Source organism: Sturnira hondurensis, unplaced genomic scaffold, assembly GCF_014824575.4.
Source record: "Sturnira hondurensis isolate 20B ecotype Veracruz unplaced genomic scaffold, ASM1482457v3 Scaffold0020237, whole genome shotgun sequence".
In the NCBI taxonomy this organism is placed as follows: Eukaryota; Metazoa; Chordata; class Mammalia; order Chiroptera; family Phyllostomidae; genus Sturnira; species Sturnira hondurensis.
In genome coordinates this window covers 710,516-728,568 of record NW_028092868.1, presented here as the reverse complement: position 1 = coordinate 728,568, position 18,053 = coordinate 710,516, and the positions used below count along the sequence as shown (strand labels likewise).

The following is an 18,053-nucleotide window of genomic DNA, read 5'->3' as shown; positions in this document are numbered from 1 at the left end:
GATTTCCAGTAGGAGATCTGTGTGTGAGAGGCAACCACACATGGATGTTTCTCTTCCTCTCTTTCTCCCTCCCTTTCCCTCTTTCTAAAAGTAAATAAATCTTTAAAAAAAGTTAATGGCAAAACCAGGATTGGCACCAGACCTGCTGGTCCCTAACCCAGAGCTCCTGGCACAAGGAGGGAAATGTTGAAAATCGGTCGCCACTTCTGAGATCACAAGGGTTTGCAAATATGCTGAGGGGCAGCCCTCGGCCCTCGGGGTTCAGGTTGTGGGTGGGGAGGGCCCATGAAGGAGCCCAGTAGCTCAGGGCAGGCTGTGCCAGCCCCAAATTGCTCCAGGCTCCCTCTGCAGGGGTGTCTCAGCTTCATTTCTTAGGGCATCTTGCAGGGTCTCAGATGTGTGTGTGGTGTGTGTAGGCTGGGAGGCTAACCTCCAGGGAGAGGGAGACAGATTAATTCTTCAGAGGACAAGGTGCTGAACTAGCTCTGGGGGTGAGGGGGGCCAGGGGAGGAGGACAGGGCGTAAGACTAGTCTTGCAGAACTCAGTGAGGGAAGCTAGTCCCCCAGAGAGGGATAAGGAATTAGTTTCCTCCTCCTCAAAGGACAGAAAGGACAACTATTAACACTGTGGTAAGATGTTTTCTTGGACCTCAGTTATTCATCCGAAGGTTCCATGTCTCTACCCACAGTAAACACCCTTGCAGGGCCTGCTCCTTTTCTACCAAGAAACTTGACTTCCCTTTAACCCTGCAGGGCAGAGCATTGCTACCTCCCCACACCCAGTCTTACTTTCTCCCTTCTAGAGCAGAGCCCAGGGGGCTGGGCCGGCTAGTGTCTGCTTCTCTCTGGGAGTCTGTGTGTACAGGAGGCTTGGGAGTCTAGGACAAGGGACCTGGACAAGAGTGCCATTCCTCCAGTCACCACCAGGGACCCCACCCAGCACTGCCTTGAGCTCATGACCTCTGGCCAACACACTTAATTATCAAGGCCACAGTCAAGTATTGACTCCCAAGCCACAGACTGAGCTAGGTCTGGGAAGCAAGGAAAGCTGTCAAGCTAGGGCCATCTAGCCGTGGGAGACCACTCTCAGCCAGGCCTGGCACTAAGGAGAGGAGAGGCCTGGTGAGCAGAGGCTGGGTCAGACCTGGGCTGAGTGTGTGCAACGAAGGGGACCCTAACCTGGCCCGAGGATGAGGGTGGAAGAGGGTTTCTCAGAGAAGAAGGCCCCTGAGAGCAGGGTTGGGATTTCCCATGGCCACTGAGAAAGGGATAACCAGAGACCGGGTGGGTAAACGGGGTATGTTACAAAAGGAAACTCAGGACCCAAACTCCGTGGGGCCTCTTAGCCCCGCCCTGGTCTGCTGCACAGCACCTTCCTAGAAGGGGCACTCCGCCGTCCTCAGGCTGAGCAATTCCACTTCCTTATTCCAGTTCCACCCTGCACATTTTAGCACCTTAGCGGTTAGGTTCTGTCCTTGTCCCATAATCTTTTTTCTCTTGACAACAGTGGAAAACGTGCATTTCTATCTACCCCGGATTAGGCACGCTCAATCTTTTCCTGCAGTTCCTCTGTACATATTCTGTCACGCCCCATTAATACAAGCGTTTCCAGGGTTGCAAGCGAACTCATTTGCAAAAACCCCTCCCTCTCCTGTCCGCTTGTTCCCTACCCTTTCTCTGGGTCTTAAGCTGTAGCCCCGCCCCCACCCCGCCCCCTCCCAGAGGCAGGGCGGGTGCCTCGAGCCCATTGGCTGCTGGGGCTAGCTGGTCCCGGCCGCAGCCCGGGCTGTTATTGAGGCTTGGCTGTGTCTGTCCCCGAACGAGCGGCCGCAGGGCGGGCAGCGGGGCGGGCAGCGGGGTAGGCAGCCGCAGGTGGGGCTGCTCGCTGCCAGGGACCTAGGCAGGGAGCCCCGGAGCCCCGCGCCTGGTGTGCCCAGGATGCCGCGCGGGGACTCGGAGCAGGTGCGCTACTGCGCGCGCCTCTCCTACCTCTGGCTCAAGTTCTCCCTCGTCATTTACTCTACGGTGTTCTGGGTGAGTGACCCCAGGAGGGCCTGGGGATGGAGATGGGGGCACACTCCCTGACCGCCCGGTGCCAAGTCCAGCGTTAGGTCCAGACATTGCTGTTCCTGGGAAGGCACGGGCGTGCATGCCTGGCTCCTTGTCTCACTCTTCCTGGGAACCCAGACGACCTAGCTCAGCCTGTGTTTCTGCAAGCTGGTCAGGAGCATTAGAGTTAGTTGGCTACTACGAAGGAGCACCGCCTAGCTCACCTGTGTGCTCTTGACCACCAATCCGCAGCGCATCGCCTGGGCTGGTGCGGTAGGCCATGGTTCCCGCGTCGGCCGCACCCACTCGGACTGCTGGGTATGACGGAGTTTACCCCTCTAGCAGCCTGTGGAGGAGACACGTGGTCGGGCTTTGTGGTGGACTCCCAGTGCTGTCCTCACGGTGTACTTGCTGATGCCCCTGAGTAACATGTTTCCCCACTGCTCCTGGTTTCCTCTTGGCTGGAAGGAGGATGTACCAGGAGGACGTGTGTGCCTTGTCCACACTTGTCCATGGAGTGGTTGGGAGGATTCCACCAGACCTTGTCTGGGGGCAGGGAGGGGGGTCTCTGGCCACCCCTAGGTACTTAGTAACTATTTCCGTGCCCACTCGCTTTTCCTCCTCTTCTGACTTGTTGCTGGGCAGGATGGTTATAGTTGGACATGAACCAGCCTTCAAATTCTGCCAATACCACTTTCTAGCTGAGTAATCTTGGGGAAGTTACTTCAATTCTCTAGGCCATAGTTACCTCATCTGCAAAGGGAGACATTAATTATGTGGAACTTTTTAGGATGGTTGTGGAGATTAAATGAGGTAGGCCAAGTGTAGTGCTTAGTACAGGGACCAGTGAAGCGCTCTCGAAGTGTGAACCTTTTTTATTATTGTGGGCAGGGAAACTGGGTCCTCCTGGTAAACTGCCCCAAGAGGCTGGATTTCTTCATGGATATTTCAAACCAGGCTGACCCCCATCTAGAAAAAGGGACATCTTTCTACAGTCCAATTTCAGCCCTGCCACTGTAGAATAGGCCCCTGCCTCCAGTAAGCCAAGGGCAGACTTCCCCAGAAAGGGGAGAAGGAGTGACTGACCCATTCCCCCTAAACACGCCCACAGTCCTGGTCTCCTCCTCAGTCTCCTGTTGGATCTCTTCTCTCAGCAGGAAATGCTAGATCTGCCATCAGGCCTGGCTTTCCATGTGACCCCCCTGCAGATGTGACCTTGCCTAGTGGTGGAGGGATCCAGATTCCAGTCTTCCAAGTCACTTGCCTACTGGGGGCCTCAGAGCTGTTAAATGACTTACCCATCTGGAAAGCTAGGTGAGCCCAGCTCCCTATCCAGGTCTCTGACACTACATAATGTGGAAGAGAGATGAGCAGTATGTTTGGGGTCAAAGGATGGAGCACAGACCTGTTGGTGGAAACTCCAGGGAAGCAGCAGGGAGAATGTGGGATTGGGGTGGGGGTGATTCGCGCTCTCATTTGGTGGTTGTCTCCCAAGATTGCATCAGAGTTAACTAGAGAGTTTTAAAAACACTAGAGGTGCCTGTGCAGAGGTATTTATTTAACTTACTTAAGGTCTCCGGGTAATTCTAGTGTGTAGTCAGGGTAGAAAACTGTTGGGCTAGGTGGTCTCATAGCCCTCTGCCCCGCCCTGGTGCCGCCCCTGATTCCGATTCTGGGATTCATTGCCTGCTCCTTACTTGTCTGGCCTCAGGAACTGTCCTCTCAGTAGGTCAGAGCTAAAAGAGGGAAGGCTACAATTGATGGGTGGGGAGGTGGGAAAATTAGGGAAGACCAGGAGTCAGAGATGGGGAGTTTTTGGCCTCACCTCTTCTCTCCATAAGTAATCACTGACCAGTCTTTTAACCTTCTTGTACCTCTATTTTCCCATCTGTAGAATGGATAACGGATACTGTGCTTCATACCTTATTACTCTGTATTTTGGATAAGTGATGTGGGGAGAGAGTGACATGTTGGCTAACCAAGTGCTATACAGAAGAAAATTATACTGTTAAACTTAAATTGAACTTTCAAGGCCTTGTTCTGTCCTTGTCCACTGCAGCCCAGAGGAACTTAAAGCCCTTGCTTTGGTTTTTCTCTTGGGGCAGGGAGTGCCTCAGAACTTGGAATCCTCCCTCTCTAGCCAACTGAGCTTGCCTTACCAAGTCCTTGACTTCCCATCACTGGAAGTGTTTCTGCTTGGACACCTCCCCACCCATGCCAAGTACTCAGTCACCTGCTAATTCTGCCGGAGCCGCTCCAGGTGCCAGAGTTTAACTGCAGGGTGGAGGTCCAGTGTAAGTAATTTGTCCAAGCCTGGGTTTGCTGTTAATTGGAAATCATTACAGGAAAGCCCATTAACTCTGGTGCCATCCCTCAGAAGGAGGAACGGTGCCAAGGGTTACTTACTTTGTAAGCCTGAAGTGCTAACACTTTCCTTTCACTCCATAAGTCTGGAAGGGGCCATAAGTTTTTGCCATAACTATGCACCTTCTGTAAGGCTTTTTGCTTTAAAACTTATCCAATAAAAATATTGTTCAAAATATTTTTATTTACTTTTATTATATTTTATTGATTATGCTATTACAGTTGTCCCAATTTTCCCCCCTTTGCTCCCTTCCACCCAGCACCCCCATCTCCCTCAGGCAATCTCCACGTGATTGTTCATGTCCATGGCCATGCTTATAAGTTCTTTGGCTCTTCATTTTCTATACTATACTTTACATCCCCATGGCTATTCTCTAACTACCTATTTGTACTTCTTAATGCCTTCACCTCTTTACCCATTGTCCCACAGTCCCTCCCATCTGGCAACCATTGAAACACTCTCTGTATCCATGAATCTGTCTCTGTTCTTATTTGCTTAGTTTGTTTTTTAGATTCAATTGTCGATACATTTGTATTTTTTGCCATTTTATTGTTTACAGTTTTTTAAAGAAAATATTTATTTAGTTTTAGAGAAAGGGAGGGGGAAAGAGAGAGAGAGAAACATCAGTGTGTGGTTGCCTCTCATGCCCCAACTGGGGACCTGGCCCACAACCCAGGCCTGTGCCCTGACTGGGAATTGAACCAGCAACCCTTTGGTTCGCAGGCTGGAGCTCAATGTACTGAGCCACACCAGCCAGGGCTGTTCATAGTTTTGATCTTTTTCTTTTTCTTAAATAAGTCCCTTTAACATTTCATATAATGGTTTGGCAATGATGAACTCCTTTACATTTTTTTTTTTGTATGGGAAGCTCTTTGTCTGCCCTTCGATTCTAAATGATAGCTCTCTGGATAGAGCAATCTTGGCTTTAGGTCTCTGCTTTTCATGACTTTGACTGTTTCTTGCCATTCCCTTCTAGCCTGCAAAGTTTCTTTTGACAAATCAGCTGACAGTCTTATGGGAACTCCCCTGTAGGTAACTAACTGCTTTTCTCTTGCTGCCTTTAAGATTATCTCTTTATCTTTAACCTTTAGCATTTTAATTATGATGTGTCTTGAAGTGGGCCTCCTTGCACCCATCTTGTTTGGGACCCTGTGGTTCCTAGACTTGCATGTTTATTACCTCCACCAAATTAGGGAAGTTTTCTTTCATTCTTTCTTTCTTTTTCAAGTAGATTTCCAATTTCTTGCTCTTTCTTTTCTCCTTCTGGCATCCCTATGATGAGAATTTTGGAACTCTTGAAGTTGTCCCAGAGTCTGCTTACACTATCTTTGTTTAAAAAATTCTTTTTCTTGCTATTCTGATTGGTTGTTTTTTGCTTCTTTATGTTCTAAATCATTGATTTGATTCTTGGCTTCATCTACTCTACTGTTGTTTCTCTGTAAATTGTTCTTTATTTCAATTAGTGAATCCTTTGTTTCTGTCTGGATCTTTTTATGCAGTTGAGGTCCTCACTAAGTTCCTTGAGCAGTCTTATAACCAGTATTTTGAACTCTGTATCTGATAGATTGCTTATCTCTCTTTTGTTTATTTTTTTCTTCTGGAGTTTTGATCTATTTTTTCATTTGGGCCATGTTTCTTTGTCTCCTCACTTTGGCAGCCTCCCTGTGTTGGTTTTTATGTATTAAGTAGAGCTTCTATGACTCCCTGTCTTGGTAGTGTGGCCTAATGTAGTAGGTGTCCTGTAGGGTCCAGTGGTACAGCCTCCCCTATCACCCAAGCTGGGTATTCGAGGTGCACCCTTCATGTGGGCTAAGTACACTCTCCTCTTATAGTTGAGCCTTGATTACTGTTGACAGGTCAATGGGAGGGATTTACCAAGGCCAGTCAGCTGCAAGGACTGTGACCACTGATGTGGTCTGTAGCTATGCACTGGGTGTAAAGGCTCTGCAGTTTCCTGGGTAGTGCAGGCCAAGGTCAGCCCCAACCTGTGTTTTGCCTGGGACCACCCTGCATGAGCTAGCAAGCAACCTGAGATAGTTGCTACTTGTGTTGGGCTTGGAGATTCCCAGGTGAAGCCAAGCTGGGAATCTAGGCTGGTTGCTGTCAATGCCAGACCTGGCGCCACTTACTAAGAAGTATGGGGGCTGGGGACTCAGTGAGGCTGGCTGTTGCTAGTTTGATAGGATTTAGGAAGTTGTGAAGCATGAGCCAAGACCAGCCATTCATATGGAAAAGTCATGGTTAACAGTTTGAGTGGACCCATAAACTGTGTAGGACAGAGTCTCAGAGGATCTCCAGGGTGGGGTAAACAGTGTTAGCAGGTTGATGGAGTCTCAGAAATAGCATCCACCTGCTGAATCTGTGGCTCTATGGGCCTCTGCCTGCCTTCCTGGGTGTGAGAAAGCTGTCCCCCATCGCTTTCCTCCTTAGTGCCAGACACTGCACTTCCTCCCTGTATGCTTCTGGTGCCTTTCAAACTGCTACCCTGGTGCTGGAGCTCAGAGGGAGTGAGTCTGAGTAGGTGAGTCTGTGTGTGGGTTCCTTTAAATTTTTTTAATTACAAGAGTTAATATTTATTTTTTTAAGTTTATTTTATTGATTATGCTATTACAGTTGTCCCATTTTTCTCACCTTTATTCTCCTCTGCCTGGTACCCCCCATTCCCTCTGGCATTCCTCCCCCTTAGTTCATGCCCATGGGTCGTACATATAAGTTCTTTGGCTTCTCCATTTCCTATATTAGTCTTAACTCCCCTGTCTATTTTGTACCTACCATTTATGCTTCTTATTCCCTGTGCCTTTTCCCCCATTCTTCCCCTTTCCCTTCCCTGCTGATCTCCCTTCATGTGATCTCTACTTCTGTGATTCTGTTCCTGTTCTAGTCATTTGCTTAGTTTGTTTTCATTTTTGTTTTTTAAGTTCAGTTGTTGATAGTTGTGAGTTTGTTGTCATTTTACTGTTCACAGTTTTGGTCTTCTTTTTCTTAGATTAATCCCTTTAACATTTTATATAATAAGGGCTTGGTGATGATTACAGTTAAAGGGCTTGCCCTTTAACTTGACCTTATCTGGGAAGCACTTGATCTGCCCTTCCATTCTAAATGAAGACTTTGCTGGATAGAGCAATCTCAGATGTAGGTCCTTGATTTTCATGGCTTTGAATACTTCTTTCCAGCCCCTTCTGCCTGTGAGCTTTCTTTTGAGGAGTCAGCTGATAGTCTTACGGGAACTTCTTTGTATGTAACTGTTTCCTTTTCTCTTGCTGCTTTTAAGTTTCTCTCCTTATCTTTAATCTTGTGTAAGTCAATTATTATATGTGTGTTTCTCTTTGGGTCCAACTTGTTTGGTATTCTCTGAGCTTCCTGGGCTTGTATGTCTATTTCCTTTGCCAGATTGGGAAAGTTTTCTTTCATTATTCTTTCAAATAAGTTTTTAATTTCTTGCTCTTCATTTTCTCCTTCTGGAGCCCCTATGATTCAGATGTTGGAATATTTAAAGTTGTCCCAGAGGTTCCTAAGCCTCTCCTCATTTTTTTGAATTCTTGTTTCTTCATTCTGTTTCTATTGAATGTTTATTTCTTCTTTGTATTACAAATTGTTGATTTGAGTCCTGATTTCCTTCCTTTCACTGTTGGTTCTTTGTATATTTTTCTTTATTTCTCTTTGTATAGCCTTCACACTTCCTTTGTTTTGCAGCTGTACTCAGTCATTTCTGTAAACATCCTAATTATCAGCGTTTTAAACTCTGCAGCTGATCAGTGAAGTTTTTTCTGAAGACTCTTTCGACTTGTTTGCTCATTTCATGATGGGTGATTTACTAGCACACTTGCCCACACCATCCTGAGTGTTCAGCAATTTTTGACCAAAAATGGTGTGACGCCCATGCCCCACCCTCTCTATTAACCTAATCTCTCCTCCAGTGACCTTTTTGTGTTTCCCTGATGGAAAAAAGTCCTCAAAGGGAAACATTTTGCTAATGTGGAAGAGGTGAAATAAACAACAGCAGAAGCTCTAGAACACATCAAAATTGACAAGTTCAAAAACTGTTTTGAGCAGTGGGAAAAATTTTTTGATAAGTGTATTTACACCAAATGGAGAGTGCTTTGAGAGTGACTGCAGTTTAAACATAGAATGAATACACAATTTTTAATAAATAAATTTCATTTTGGGGGGGTCCCCCTCATACACATGTATGTATTATATTCTTTTTTTCCCACATAAGGTAGCACACTATACACAGCTTAGCTTTTCATTTAGGTTTAAATCCACATAAATTGTGGAGTTCTGCTAGGGGTTGCCTCATTCTGTTTGATGGCTGCATAGAAATCACTGTGGGCTATGCCAAAATTTATGTAATCAGTCTCCAGCTGGGGAACTCAGGTTGTTTCCAACTTCTAGTTACTGTAAACAGTGCTGCAGTGACTGTCTTTGAATGTGTTGCTTTGCACATATGTGTACATGTCTGCAGGGTAATTTCCAGAAGTGGAATTTCTGTTTAAAGGGTATATGAATGTATAATATATATGCAGAAATGCACCAATAGTAAGTGTGCACAACTTGATACATTTTTACAAAGTGAACACACCTGTATGATGAGCCCCTGGGACAACCAACAGAATGGACAGCAGAGGCCAGAGCCTCTCTTGTTCCCGCTTCTAGTCCCTACCCCTTCCTTCCCCTGGGAGCCACTGCTGAGATGTCTAATGGCACAGGACAGCTTGGTCTGTCTTTGCATGTGTGCTACGATGTTGATAAATGTTGTTAAACCGCCTCCGCATGGAGGATTTACCAATTGTAACATTATTTGCTGTATTTCTTTAACTTGATTCACTTTTTAATCTTAAATTTGTTTTTAAAAGGTTTATATCACTGCTACTAATGGGAAAACACTATTCCCTCATTAAAAATAGCAGATGCCGTTACAATAAATACAGTGCGAGGAAAACAAAACGATGTTATTAAATCCTAGTTAGATACTGTGGGTGCTAGTAGGCACCTGAGGCCTGTCCTCTTTGTTCAAAAAGCAGGTAGGTGGACACGTGTTTGAGAGCCTTAAAGACAAACTGGCACCCAAACTGGGATTTTCCCCTGTATGTGGTGGAGAGGGTGGGAAGGGAGCTGAGCGGCACAAACTTGTCTCAGTCCATGAGTCTATGTGAGTGTGATCTCCTTCCCCACACTTGGGGGCCCTCTTGCTATCTGAGGGCACCTCAGGGTCCAGAGAGGCTGTTTTCATGGCCGCTCAGCAAAGCTGGCGTGGACCCACCAGTGTCCTCATTCCCAGTTCATTGCTCTTCTTGGTGGGTTGCTGAGGATGTCTCCATAAGCAACGAAGTCCCCAGAGAGGCACTTGAAACCAACTCTTCCCACCATGCAGGGTGAATCATTCTGGCACCTGTGCCCTTGGCCCACTGGGGACACACCTCTATTTTTAGCACTGACCACAGGATATTCTAGAGATCCGTTTACATGACTGTTCTTCCTCACTGGACTGTGGGCTCCTGGAGGTCAGCGGGGTAGCTCATTCCTATCTCCTTCCGAATGCTGATCTTGGGGCTGGGCACACAGTAGGTGCTCAGGAAAGCCTTGTTGCATTGGGGTGGTGGAGTCCTAATCTGTGTTTTGTAAGTGAGGATTTGAGATGGCGGAGCCTGGATTAGGTGCTGAGCAGGGTGTGTGGTCAGCAGTGTTCGCTTTTGCTGAGGTCTTGAATTTGGTAAGTGGGTAGGGCTGCCCACAGAGACACTGCCTCTCTAGAAAGCACCAAGCCTGTTGCTCTGGTATGTGAGATGTTAACTAATCATTATTATGTTTGGGGAATCTTATAGTGATATTAGGAAGAAAAAAACTTAGAGGAGTGAGTGGGAAGGAAGTAGAGGTGTGTAAGTAGTGAAGGTAAGAAGTGTCAGAGGTGACACTAACTTTTCTTTGCCTTGTCCAAGCATGGGCTCTGTGATCATAGCTTGGCCTGCGAGTCTTTATACATCGCTATTCATGGTTAAGGCTGTGGAGTCTGGACCAGGCTGCCTGGGTCCCAGTCCTAGTTCTGGCACTGAGAGGTTGAGTGACTTAAACATTAGCTTCCCTGTGCCTCGATTTCCCTGTTTGTAAGAGGAGTGATATTAAAAGCTACCTGAGAGTTGCCGATATAATTGCCTGAATTAATATATAGGAAATGCTGAGAGCAATGCCTGGTACATAAGAAGTACTGTGTTAGACACTTAAGGGTTAGCCCTTTTTTTCCTACCTTCCTCTCTAGTCCAGGTGCTGCAGAGCCATAGACTGAGAATGAAAAGGGCCCTTAAAGCCACCTCTAAGTGTCACCTTTTCATTTTACTGAGGGTTCAACAGAAGTCTGGATGGAGAGAGGAAGTGAGTTGCTTGAGACCCCACAGCAAGTCAGTGACAGACCTGAGACCAGGACCCAGGTCGCCTGATGCCAGTTTCTTCTTTGGGCCACCATGACCTTTAGCAGCCATGCCCCTTCTCCTGGAACAGGTGGCACCTCTCTGCTGTCAAGGCTCAGGGGGCGGGGAGGGGGCGGGGAGAGGACAGTGTGTTTGGGAGGAGCTTGCTGCCTGGCCTGCCACGTAAGCGATAGATGAGGCCAGGCAAGAAAACGAGTGGATTCAGTTTCCAGCAGGAACTTCTGACTTTTGAAAAGAGCGTCCTTGTGAAAGTAATATGTGCACATAGTTTTCAGAAATTGCAAGCAATTCAGGTGAGTACAAGGAAGACAGTCACAGTCACCTTCAGTCCTACCACCGAGAGCCACAGTCACACGTTGGCAAACACCCTTCGGGACATCTCCTTGTGCGTATATGTACACGTTTTATTTCCTTACATTTAAAATATTGTGCTTGATTCATTAGGCAGGTCTATTTTCCTCTTGCTCTAGGCAAGTGTTTCAAAGAGAAAACAGTGACACAAGCAGGAAGCGGGGCAGCCTTTGTGCGGGAGAAGTGGTCCCCCTGCCTAAGGAGCTGTCACAGAGAATCTGGAACAAAGGGCCTGGGCTCGGGCCTGGGGCAGAGAGGTCGTGCCCTCCCTCAGCCCGGCTCTGAGGTCTTTAAAAGCCAGGGAATCAGGAAGGCAGCCCTGGGAGAGGTCTGGAGAGTGTTCCAATGCACTCACCCTGCTCATGAGCAAACTGAGACCCGAGAAAGTGTGTTTGCTCTTAGTCCTGGCTTCTCTGCATGATCCCTCCCAGAGGAGGGGTTGTTTTACATTGTAAGGCTGGTGGGGACCCTGCTGCCTTTGTTGTTTGTTCCTGAGAAGCCAGAGTAATGCTGCCTCCTTCTTCCCACTGCCTCTTCTCTCTGGGTGGCTCATAGTGCCAGCCTGGGGTGGGGCTCAGTGAACCAGATAAGGCACTGATAGGAAATTTCTGTACCAGCCGGTTCCACGGACAGGGAATGATGTCTCCTGGGTGAGCTCAGGACACGGGATTGGAAAGAGAAACCTTTCTCAGAAAGAACCTTTGCATCTGAGTGGGTTTGAACTGGCATCTAAGTGGAAGGCAGGAGAGTCCAGTCTTTTTCTTACAGATTTTATTTATTTATTTTTAGAGAGAGGGGAAGGAGAGAGAAAGAGAGGGAGACAAAAATCAATGTGAGAGAGAAATATTAGTTCATTGCCTCTGGTATGTGCCCTGACCCTGACTGTGGACCGAACCTGCAACCCAGCATGTGTCCTGGCTGGGAATCTACCCGGGGACCTTTCGGTTTGTGGGACAACACCCAACTGAGTGAGCCACACCGGTAAGGACAGGAGAGTCCAGTCTTGACCTGCTATTCTTTCCAGGGTGGGGACAATATGTTTGCTTTTCAGTTAATGAGTACTTTCTTGATGCTGACTGAGTGTGCCAGGCACTGTGATAGTTACTGGGAAAGAACTATGAGCAAGAAAGGCTTGGTTCGGGCCTTAGAAGACCCGCAAACCAAGCAATAAGCATAGCTTGTAAGAGGTGCTCCCGAGGAAATCCGGGAGCGGGCAGGATGAGATGGGAGTGCCCACTTCAGAAGGATAGTCGAAGAAGGCCCTTCGGAGGAGCTGGTATTTCAGCTGAGGCCCAAACAGTGAGAAGGAGCCGGCCATAAAAAAGGGCTGCAAAGAGCGTCTTGGACAGAGGGAGTGGTAGGGTGAGCTGCAGGTCCGATGGGCCGCATGACCAGGGACAAGTTACAGACAGCTTCCTGTGCCTCAGTTTCCTTGTCCCTGGAAAGGGGGTAACCGTCGCCCCTCCCACTGGGGCCAGGCTAGGGTGGAGAGACGCCTTCAGGTCTCTCTTAGCAGAGTGTCTTGTGTGGTAAACGTTAGTGCAGATGCTGTGAGAAGCTAGGCAGGAGCTCAGAGCTTGCTGGCTGTGGTGAGGGGGCTGGGGGGAGGGTGGGGGCTGCTGCAGGAGGAGCCGCCATCTTGTACTTGCCTGGCCGTGCTTTGCCTTACCTCATTGGATCCTCAGAACAACTGGGAGCTGCATATACAGGGGCACTTGAGGGGAGGAGTGACTGGAACAACCAACCATTTGCATCCATCCCTGAGATGAGTTGTTTACTGTGGAAATGATGCCTGCTGTGTTTTGTTTAATTTTTCCAAAGGGTACTTTCCCACCAGTGAAGGGTTTGCATCTTGGCCTACAAGAAAGTAAATATTTGCCCCAAGGGTAGAAGGAACACAGTCTCGGCTTGGTCAGGGCTCAGAGTCCTTCCCCTTCCTGCAGGACAGCCCCTCCCAGGATGCAGTGCATGGCCTTGGACCAGTCCCACGGCCTCCCCAAGCTGTTTCCGGTGCTAGGACGGGCTGGGCTGGGTGCAGTGTGGTGCACTGCACAGGTGCTTGAGGTCAGGCGCTCAGCGTCTGTGCACCCTTGTGTGCCAGAGGCTGTGGACCCTGAGGTAGCTTCGCAGTGGGTGGAAGCTAGCCCCTTGCCCACTCTGTCACAGGTTGGGGTGAAGTCTCCTACCTGGGGTGGGGTGGGGTGGGGTGGGGTGGGGTGTGGATTGTAAGGCTGGCATCAATTCTGAGACTGGGTCACTTCTTGATGTCAAAAGACAGCACCTTCCAACCCAGTGGGCATTGACTGTGACTCAAAGCCTTCCACCCAGGGGGTTTGACAAGTACATATGTCCAGACCCTGTCCTCAGAGTCTATGGGTCTGGGTGGGGCCTAGGCACTTATAATATTTAAACTTCCCCTGGTGATTCTAGTGCGCAGCTGGAGTGGAAACTACAGCCCATGGAGGTGCCTGTGAGGCAATCTGATGGGACTGGCCTGGTTTCCAATGCAACGTTCTCTCCAGCTGAATCCTGCTCCCAGCCTGTCCATCAGTCTGGCCAGTCTCTGTGGGTGGGGAAGTTAGTACATTTGGGTGAGGCTCACCATGGAAGGAGTGGGCCCAGAAGGGAGAGAGCCTGCTAGCCAGGGGAGGGAGAGCGGGTGCAGGGGTAGGGAGTTGGCGGGGCCCAGCCTGGGTGAGGAGGGGCTGGTGGAGGTGGGGTGGGACCACGGCCTTGCAGTGTGGAAGGCTGGGCTTCTTCAGGCAACCAGGATGTATCAGGAGTGTGTGTGTGGCTGTGGGGGTCCCATGATTCTAGAATTTTGTTTTCTTTTTGGTTTACCTTTATAACATTTTTTAATCTGGTCTGTGGTTAACTTTGGAACTTGAAGAAGTCTGTAGAAGCAGACTTGAGTTTCTTGAGTCAGGGAATCACGCGCTTGGGAGGTGAGCTGTGACAAGTTTCCTCCCTTTAACTGTGTCTCCAGTTTGAGAACGTCTGATGCGTAGGCATTATGGGGGGAAGCTGGCTGCAATCGCTTGAGTATGGGGGCCTGCCGTTCTGACCCCACAGGAGAGGCACAACAGGTGGGGGGACAGTTTCAGACAGGCGGGATGAGCTCACGTGATGTCATGGTGGGAGCTGGTGACCAGTTAGTGGAAGAATGGGGACTTAGTTTCTGAATCTGACCAGTGAGCTCTGCAGTGGGTTGAATGGTGACTCCCCGCCCCCAGTGGGTATATTTATGACCCAAAACCTGTGAATATGACCTTATTTGGAGAAAGGGTCTTTGCAGATATAATTAGGTTCAGGATCTTGAGATGAAATCATCCTGGATTGCCTGAGGGTACCTAAAATCCAATGACAAGTGTCCTTATAAGAGAAAACCTCACCCCCTTCCCAGAATAAAACATTCTATATTCTCCTTCTGGAGACCTAGAAGCTGCTAGAACCTGGGAAGAATTTGGCCTGTGTCTCGATGCAGAGAAAAAAGTGGCATTTTAAACTCAAGCTGCTTTTCTGCCCCTTTGCCTGATAAAACCAAAGTCTTCTTGGAGACGCTTGCTTTTCTTTCCCTACGTTTTGTAAATGCCTGGTCTTCTTCAAGAACTCTCGTCTAGGCTACTTTTTAAAAAATATTTTACTTATTTATTTTTACACAAGGGGAAGGGAGAGAGAAAGAGGGAGAAAAACATCAATGTGTGGTTGCCTCTCATGCATCACCTACTGGGGACCTGGCCTGCAACCCAGGCATGTGCCCTGACTGGGAATTGAACTGATGACACTTTGGTTCACAGGCCAGCTGGGCCATCTTTTAAAATAAATCTTTTGGAGAGATAATCCTTATCAAAAGGGGGAAAACCTTAGCTATGTCTGATCAAATTAATTTACTTCAGCTATTTCTTTCTAAATTAGTAAATTCCAATAAAAGTTATTGAATGTCTAGTTATTTTGAAATAACACGAAACACTGAGACATAGCCGGCTAGACCCGCTTTTGGATTTTCATTACGAAGTGGCTGTGGAGTGGATTTGCTGCTGCGGATGAATGTCTTGTGCTTTGTGGGAGGTTTCTTCGAAGTGAGAGTGTGTTTGCCAGCGGAGGAACCTGTGTTTCCAACGGTCCTGAGACGTGTTCGAAAGTGAATCTAGGGAATGCCGGTTGCTTACTTTTGGTCATGATTGGAAATCAAGGTTTCTGGAAGTTAAGTTCAAGTGAAGTTGGAAAGAAATTATGGTTTTAATCATAGAAAGCATAAGGCATGGAGATGGAATTTTGAAGGATAGAGATTGAAGGTGATTTATTCTAAAAATGGTTATTTCTAAAGGGATAAGAAAGCTGTGAAAGTGGCAGAACAGTTTGTGAAGGTTGTGAAAGTCTTCAGTTTGTGAAGAAAGAAACCTCAGGCTCCAGTGCCCTTTCCTCCACCCAATTCTCCCTGGTGCCACCCTTCGATGGCTTTGGTGGCACCTGGAGTTGTTTCCTTATACTCCCACCCTCATCGGTGTGGGGAAACCTACCTGTCAGCTGTGTAATAAATCCTTCACCAAGATGTGCTTTGTCAACGCTGAGATAGAAGGTAAGGCTGCCCTCTGGGGAGTCATCCTACATGACTGTCCCCAGGTGACACCAGGGACACAGGGTCCAGAGAGTCAGGAACGGATCACCCTGATGTTTGAAGGGGCCTATTTCTTCCCCTTTGTTTGGTGCTCTGCTGATTGGTAAGGCCACCCTCGGGGCATGGGGTAAACACATCCATAGGTCAACCGGGCTTTCTCTCTCAAACATGCTTTCTCTCTCTCTGCCCATCTGGTCTCTCAAAAGGGCTTTCTACTGAGTCCCCTGTCTGAGTGGGTTAAATCCATTCCCAGGGCATCTGACCGGTGCTCCTATCATTGGTCAGCTCGCCCTCAGGCACAGGGCACACACATCCATCTCTTTGTATTTCTCTGCTGGTGTCTCTCCCCACACCAGGCTCTCTCCTTTCTTGGACAGTAACTAAAAACTTTTTTCTCTTCACTTTCTTCTCTTTGTGAATTCTTTCACAGCCTCTGTCACCAACCACCCTGACAGGAATGACAGCCCATGTCTTGGCCTCAGATTCCTGTCTGCAAAATAAGAGAGTGGGGCCAGAACAACAGCCACAAGATGATTTTAGGTCGTCCCTGGGAGGGAATTTAAAAATTTAATATGTATATGTTAAATATAATGTATATTAAAATAGTACATTAAACCAATGATTTCATAGGTGTTGACTAGGTTAGGTCAAGATTATATTTATTTTAGTAAAAAGACAGTCAATTATTTAAAGAAACATAGCAGCACCTGCCAGTCAGGTGTAAGCACTTAAGAGTCTCTGTATCTGCTGATTTTAAAGAAAGAATGGGGATTCTCAGGTGTTACAGCACCTTTCAGTTTATGAAGGAGTTTCCCCATCTCTTGGGGTCCTCTGAACGACCACAGGGCAGGCATGATCACTCCTGTTTAACAGCACGGGCAGCGGACCCTCAGGAGGGAAGTAGGCTGTCCAAGGTCACGCAGCTCCTGAGCGGGGAGTGCCTCAGCTGGCCATGCTCTTTGCTGGTCGCACCAGCCCAGCCCCAGGGAGGGGGCAGTCACAGCCCTGACCTCCTCTCACTTTCAGCACCAGGGTTTCCTCATGATATTGATTTGTTGTGTTTGTCTTCTCTCGTGCTAACTGTCTTAAAGTGCAGGAGGGGATTGAGGTGGCAGCGACCCTCTCTCTCTTCCCCCAAGCCTCTCCCCAACAGGGAGGGACATGCTCAGGCCCTGTTTTCCAGGAGGCTGTCTTGGATGTGTAATAGGTAGGTTGCTGTCTCAGGCTGTGTTTAGCCCCAGTGAGCAGTGAGACATCTGGCGAGGGCATTACTTCCAGGCCAGGGGAGGCTTCCTGCCCCAGGGCCCTGGGGAGCCTAGCCCTGGCTGTGGCCACGGAGACATCCCAGGCCAAAAGGAGACTTGGGCCTGTAAATAGACCTTCTTGTGGAAGAGATGGAACTTGGATCTTGCTTGTTTCTCAACTTTTTTATTGTAAAAATATGTAAAATGTAGGAAAGGTGAAAGAATGATACAGTGAACACCCATATGCCCAGCAAGCAGGATCAGGAACTCTGACACTTGGCCAACTAAGTGTCAGACTGAGTGTCAGACATCATGACAGGGCACCCCAGGCGTCCCAGAATGCATCTCCACAAAGAGTTCTTGGATATAAACACAGTTCCAAGACTGCACCTAAGAAAATACCAAGGCTACATGAAACTTATTAAATTGTTCCTAATGTTCCCCATAATGCATTAAAAAACATCAGCATCCGACAACATGGCTCATGTATTGCATCGGATCTCATTTTAACAAAAAAGGTGAGAGGCGACTTCTGAGGGCCTGAATGTTCTGGAATCCTGGGGAAGATGGCTGTGTGTTCCTTGTCTGGATTTGTCTAACCCACCAAGACCTACTGGGCCTTGCCCTCTTCTTGCTCAGGGAAGTGCAGAAAGCGAGTAGGGGAAGTCTTGCTGGGCCTGGAAAGCAGTGTGGAGCTGTGGGGGCCCCTGCACGAGTCCTCCCTCGGTGCCTGGATGCAGGACTCCTTAAGTGCTCACCCAGTTGCACCCCCCAGGCCAGGCACTGGGAGAGATGCTCTACAGAGCCGGGAGACCCAGGGCTCACTGCCGGCTACCCACAGTCTGCTTATGAGACCCAACATGCCCCAGAGTTGCGCAATCGTAGATGCTGTGTTTGCAAATAACCAGTGTGTAGGAGGCTTCTGGGAAGTCAGCGTGCCCAGGGACGCATGGGGCAGAACCTCTTTGTCCTGTGGTTCCCATGCTCAGGGGATGGTTGGG

The 18,053-nt window shown here is 48.3% G+C and overlaps 1 protein-coding gene across 1 annotated transcript in view; it reads left to right on the top strand.

Annotated features, from left to right (window-relative positions):
- The first annotated feature begins 1,818 nt into the window (after positions 1-1,818).
- TSPAN15 (tetraspanin 15) overlaps positions 1,819-18,053 on the top strand; it is a 53,080-nt gene continuing 36,845 nt past the window's right edge. Inside the window, exon 1 of the mRNA XM_037029221.1 lies at positions 1,819-2,034. Coding sequence (XP_036885116.1) covers positions 1,939-2,034 — 96 coding nt within the window. The 5' untranslated portion in view covers positions 1,819-1,938. The remainder of the gene's footprint in view (positions 2,035-18,053) is intronic.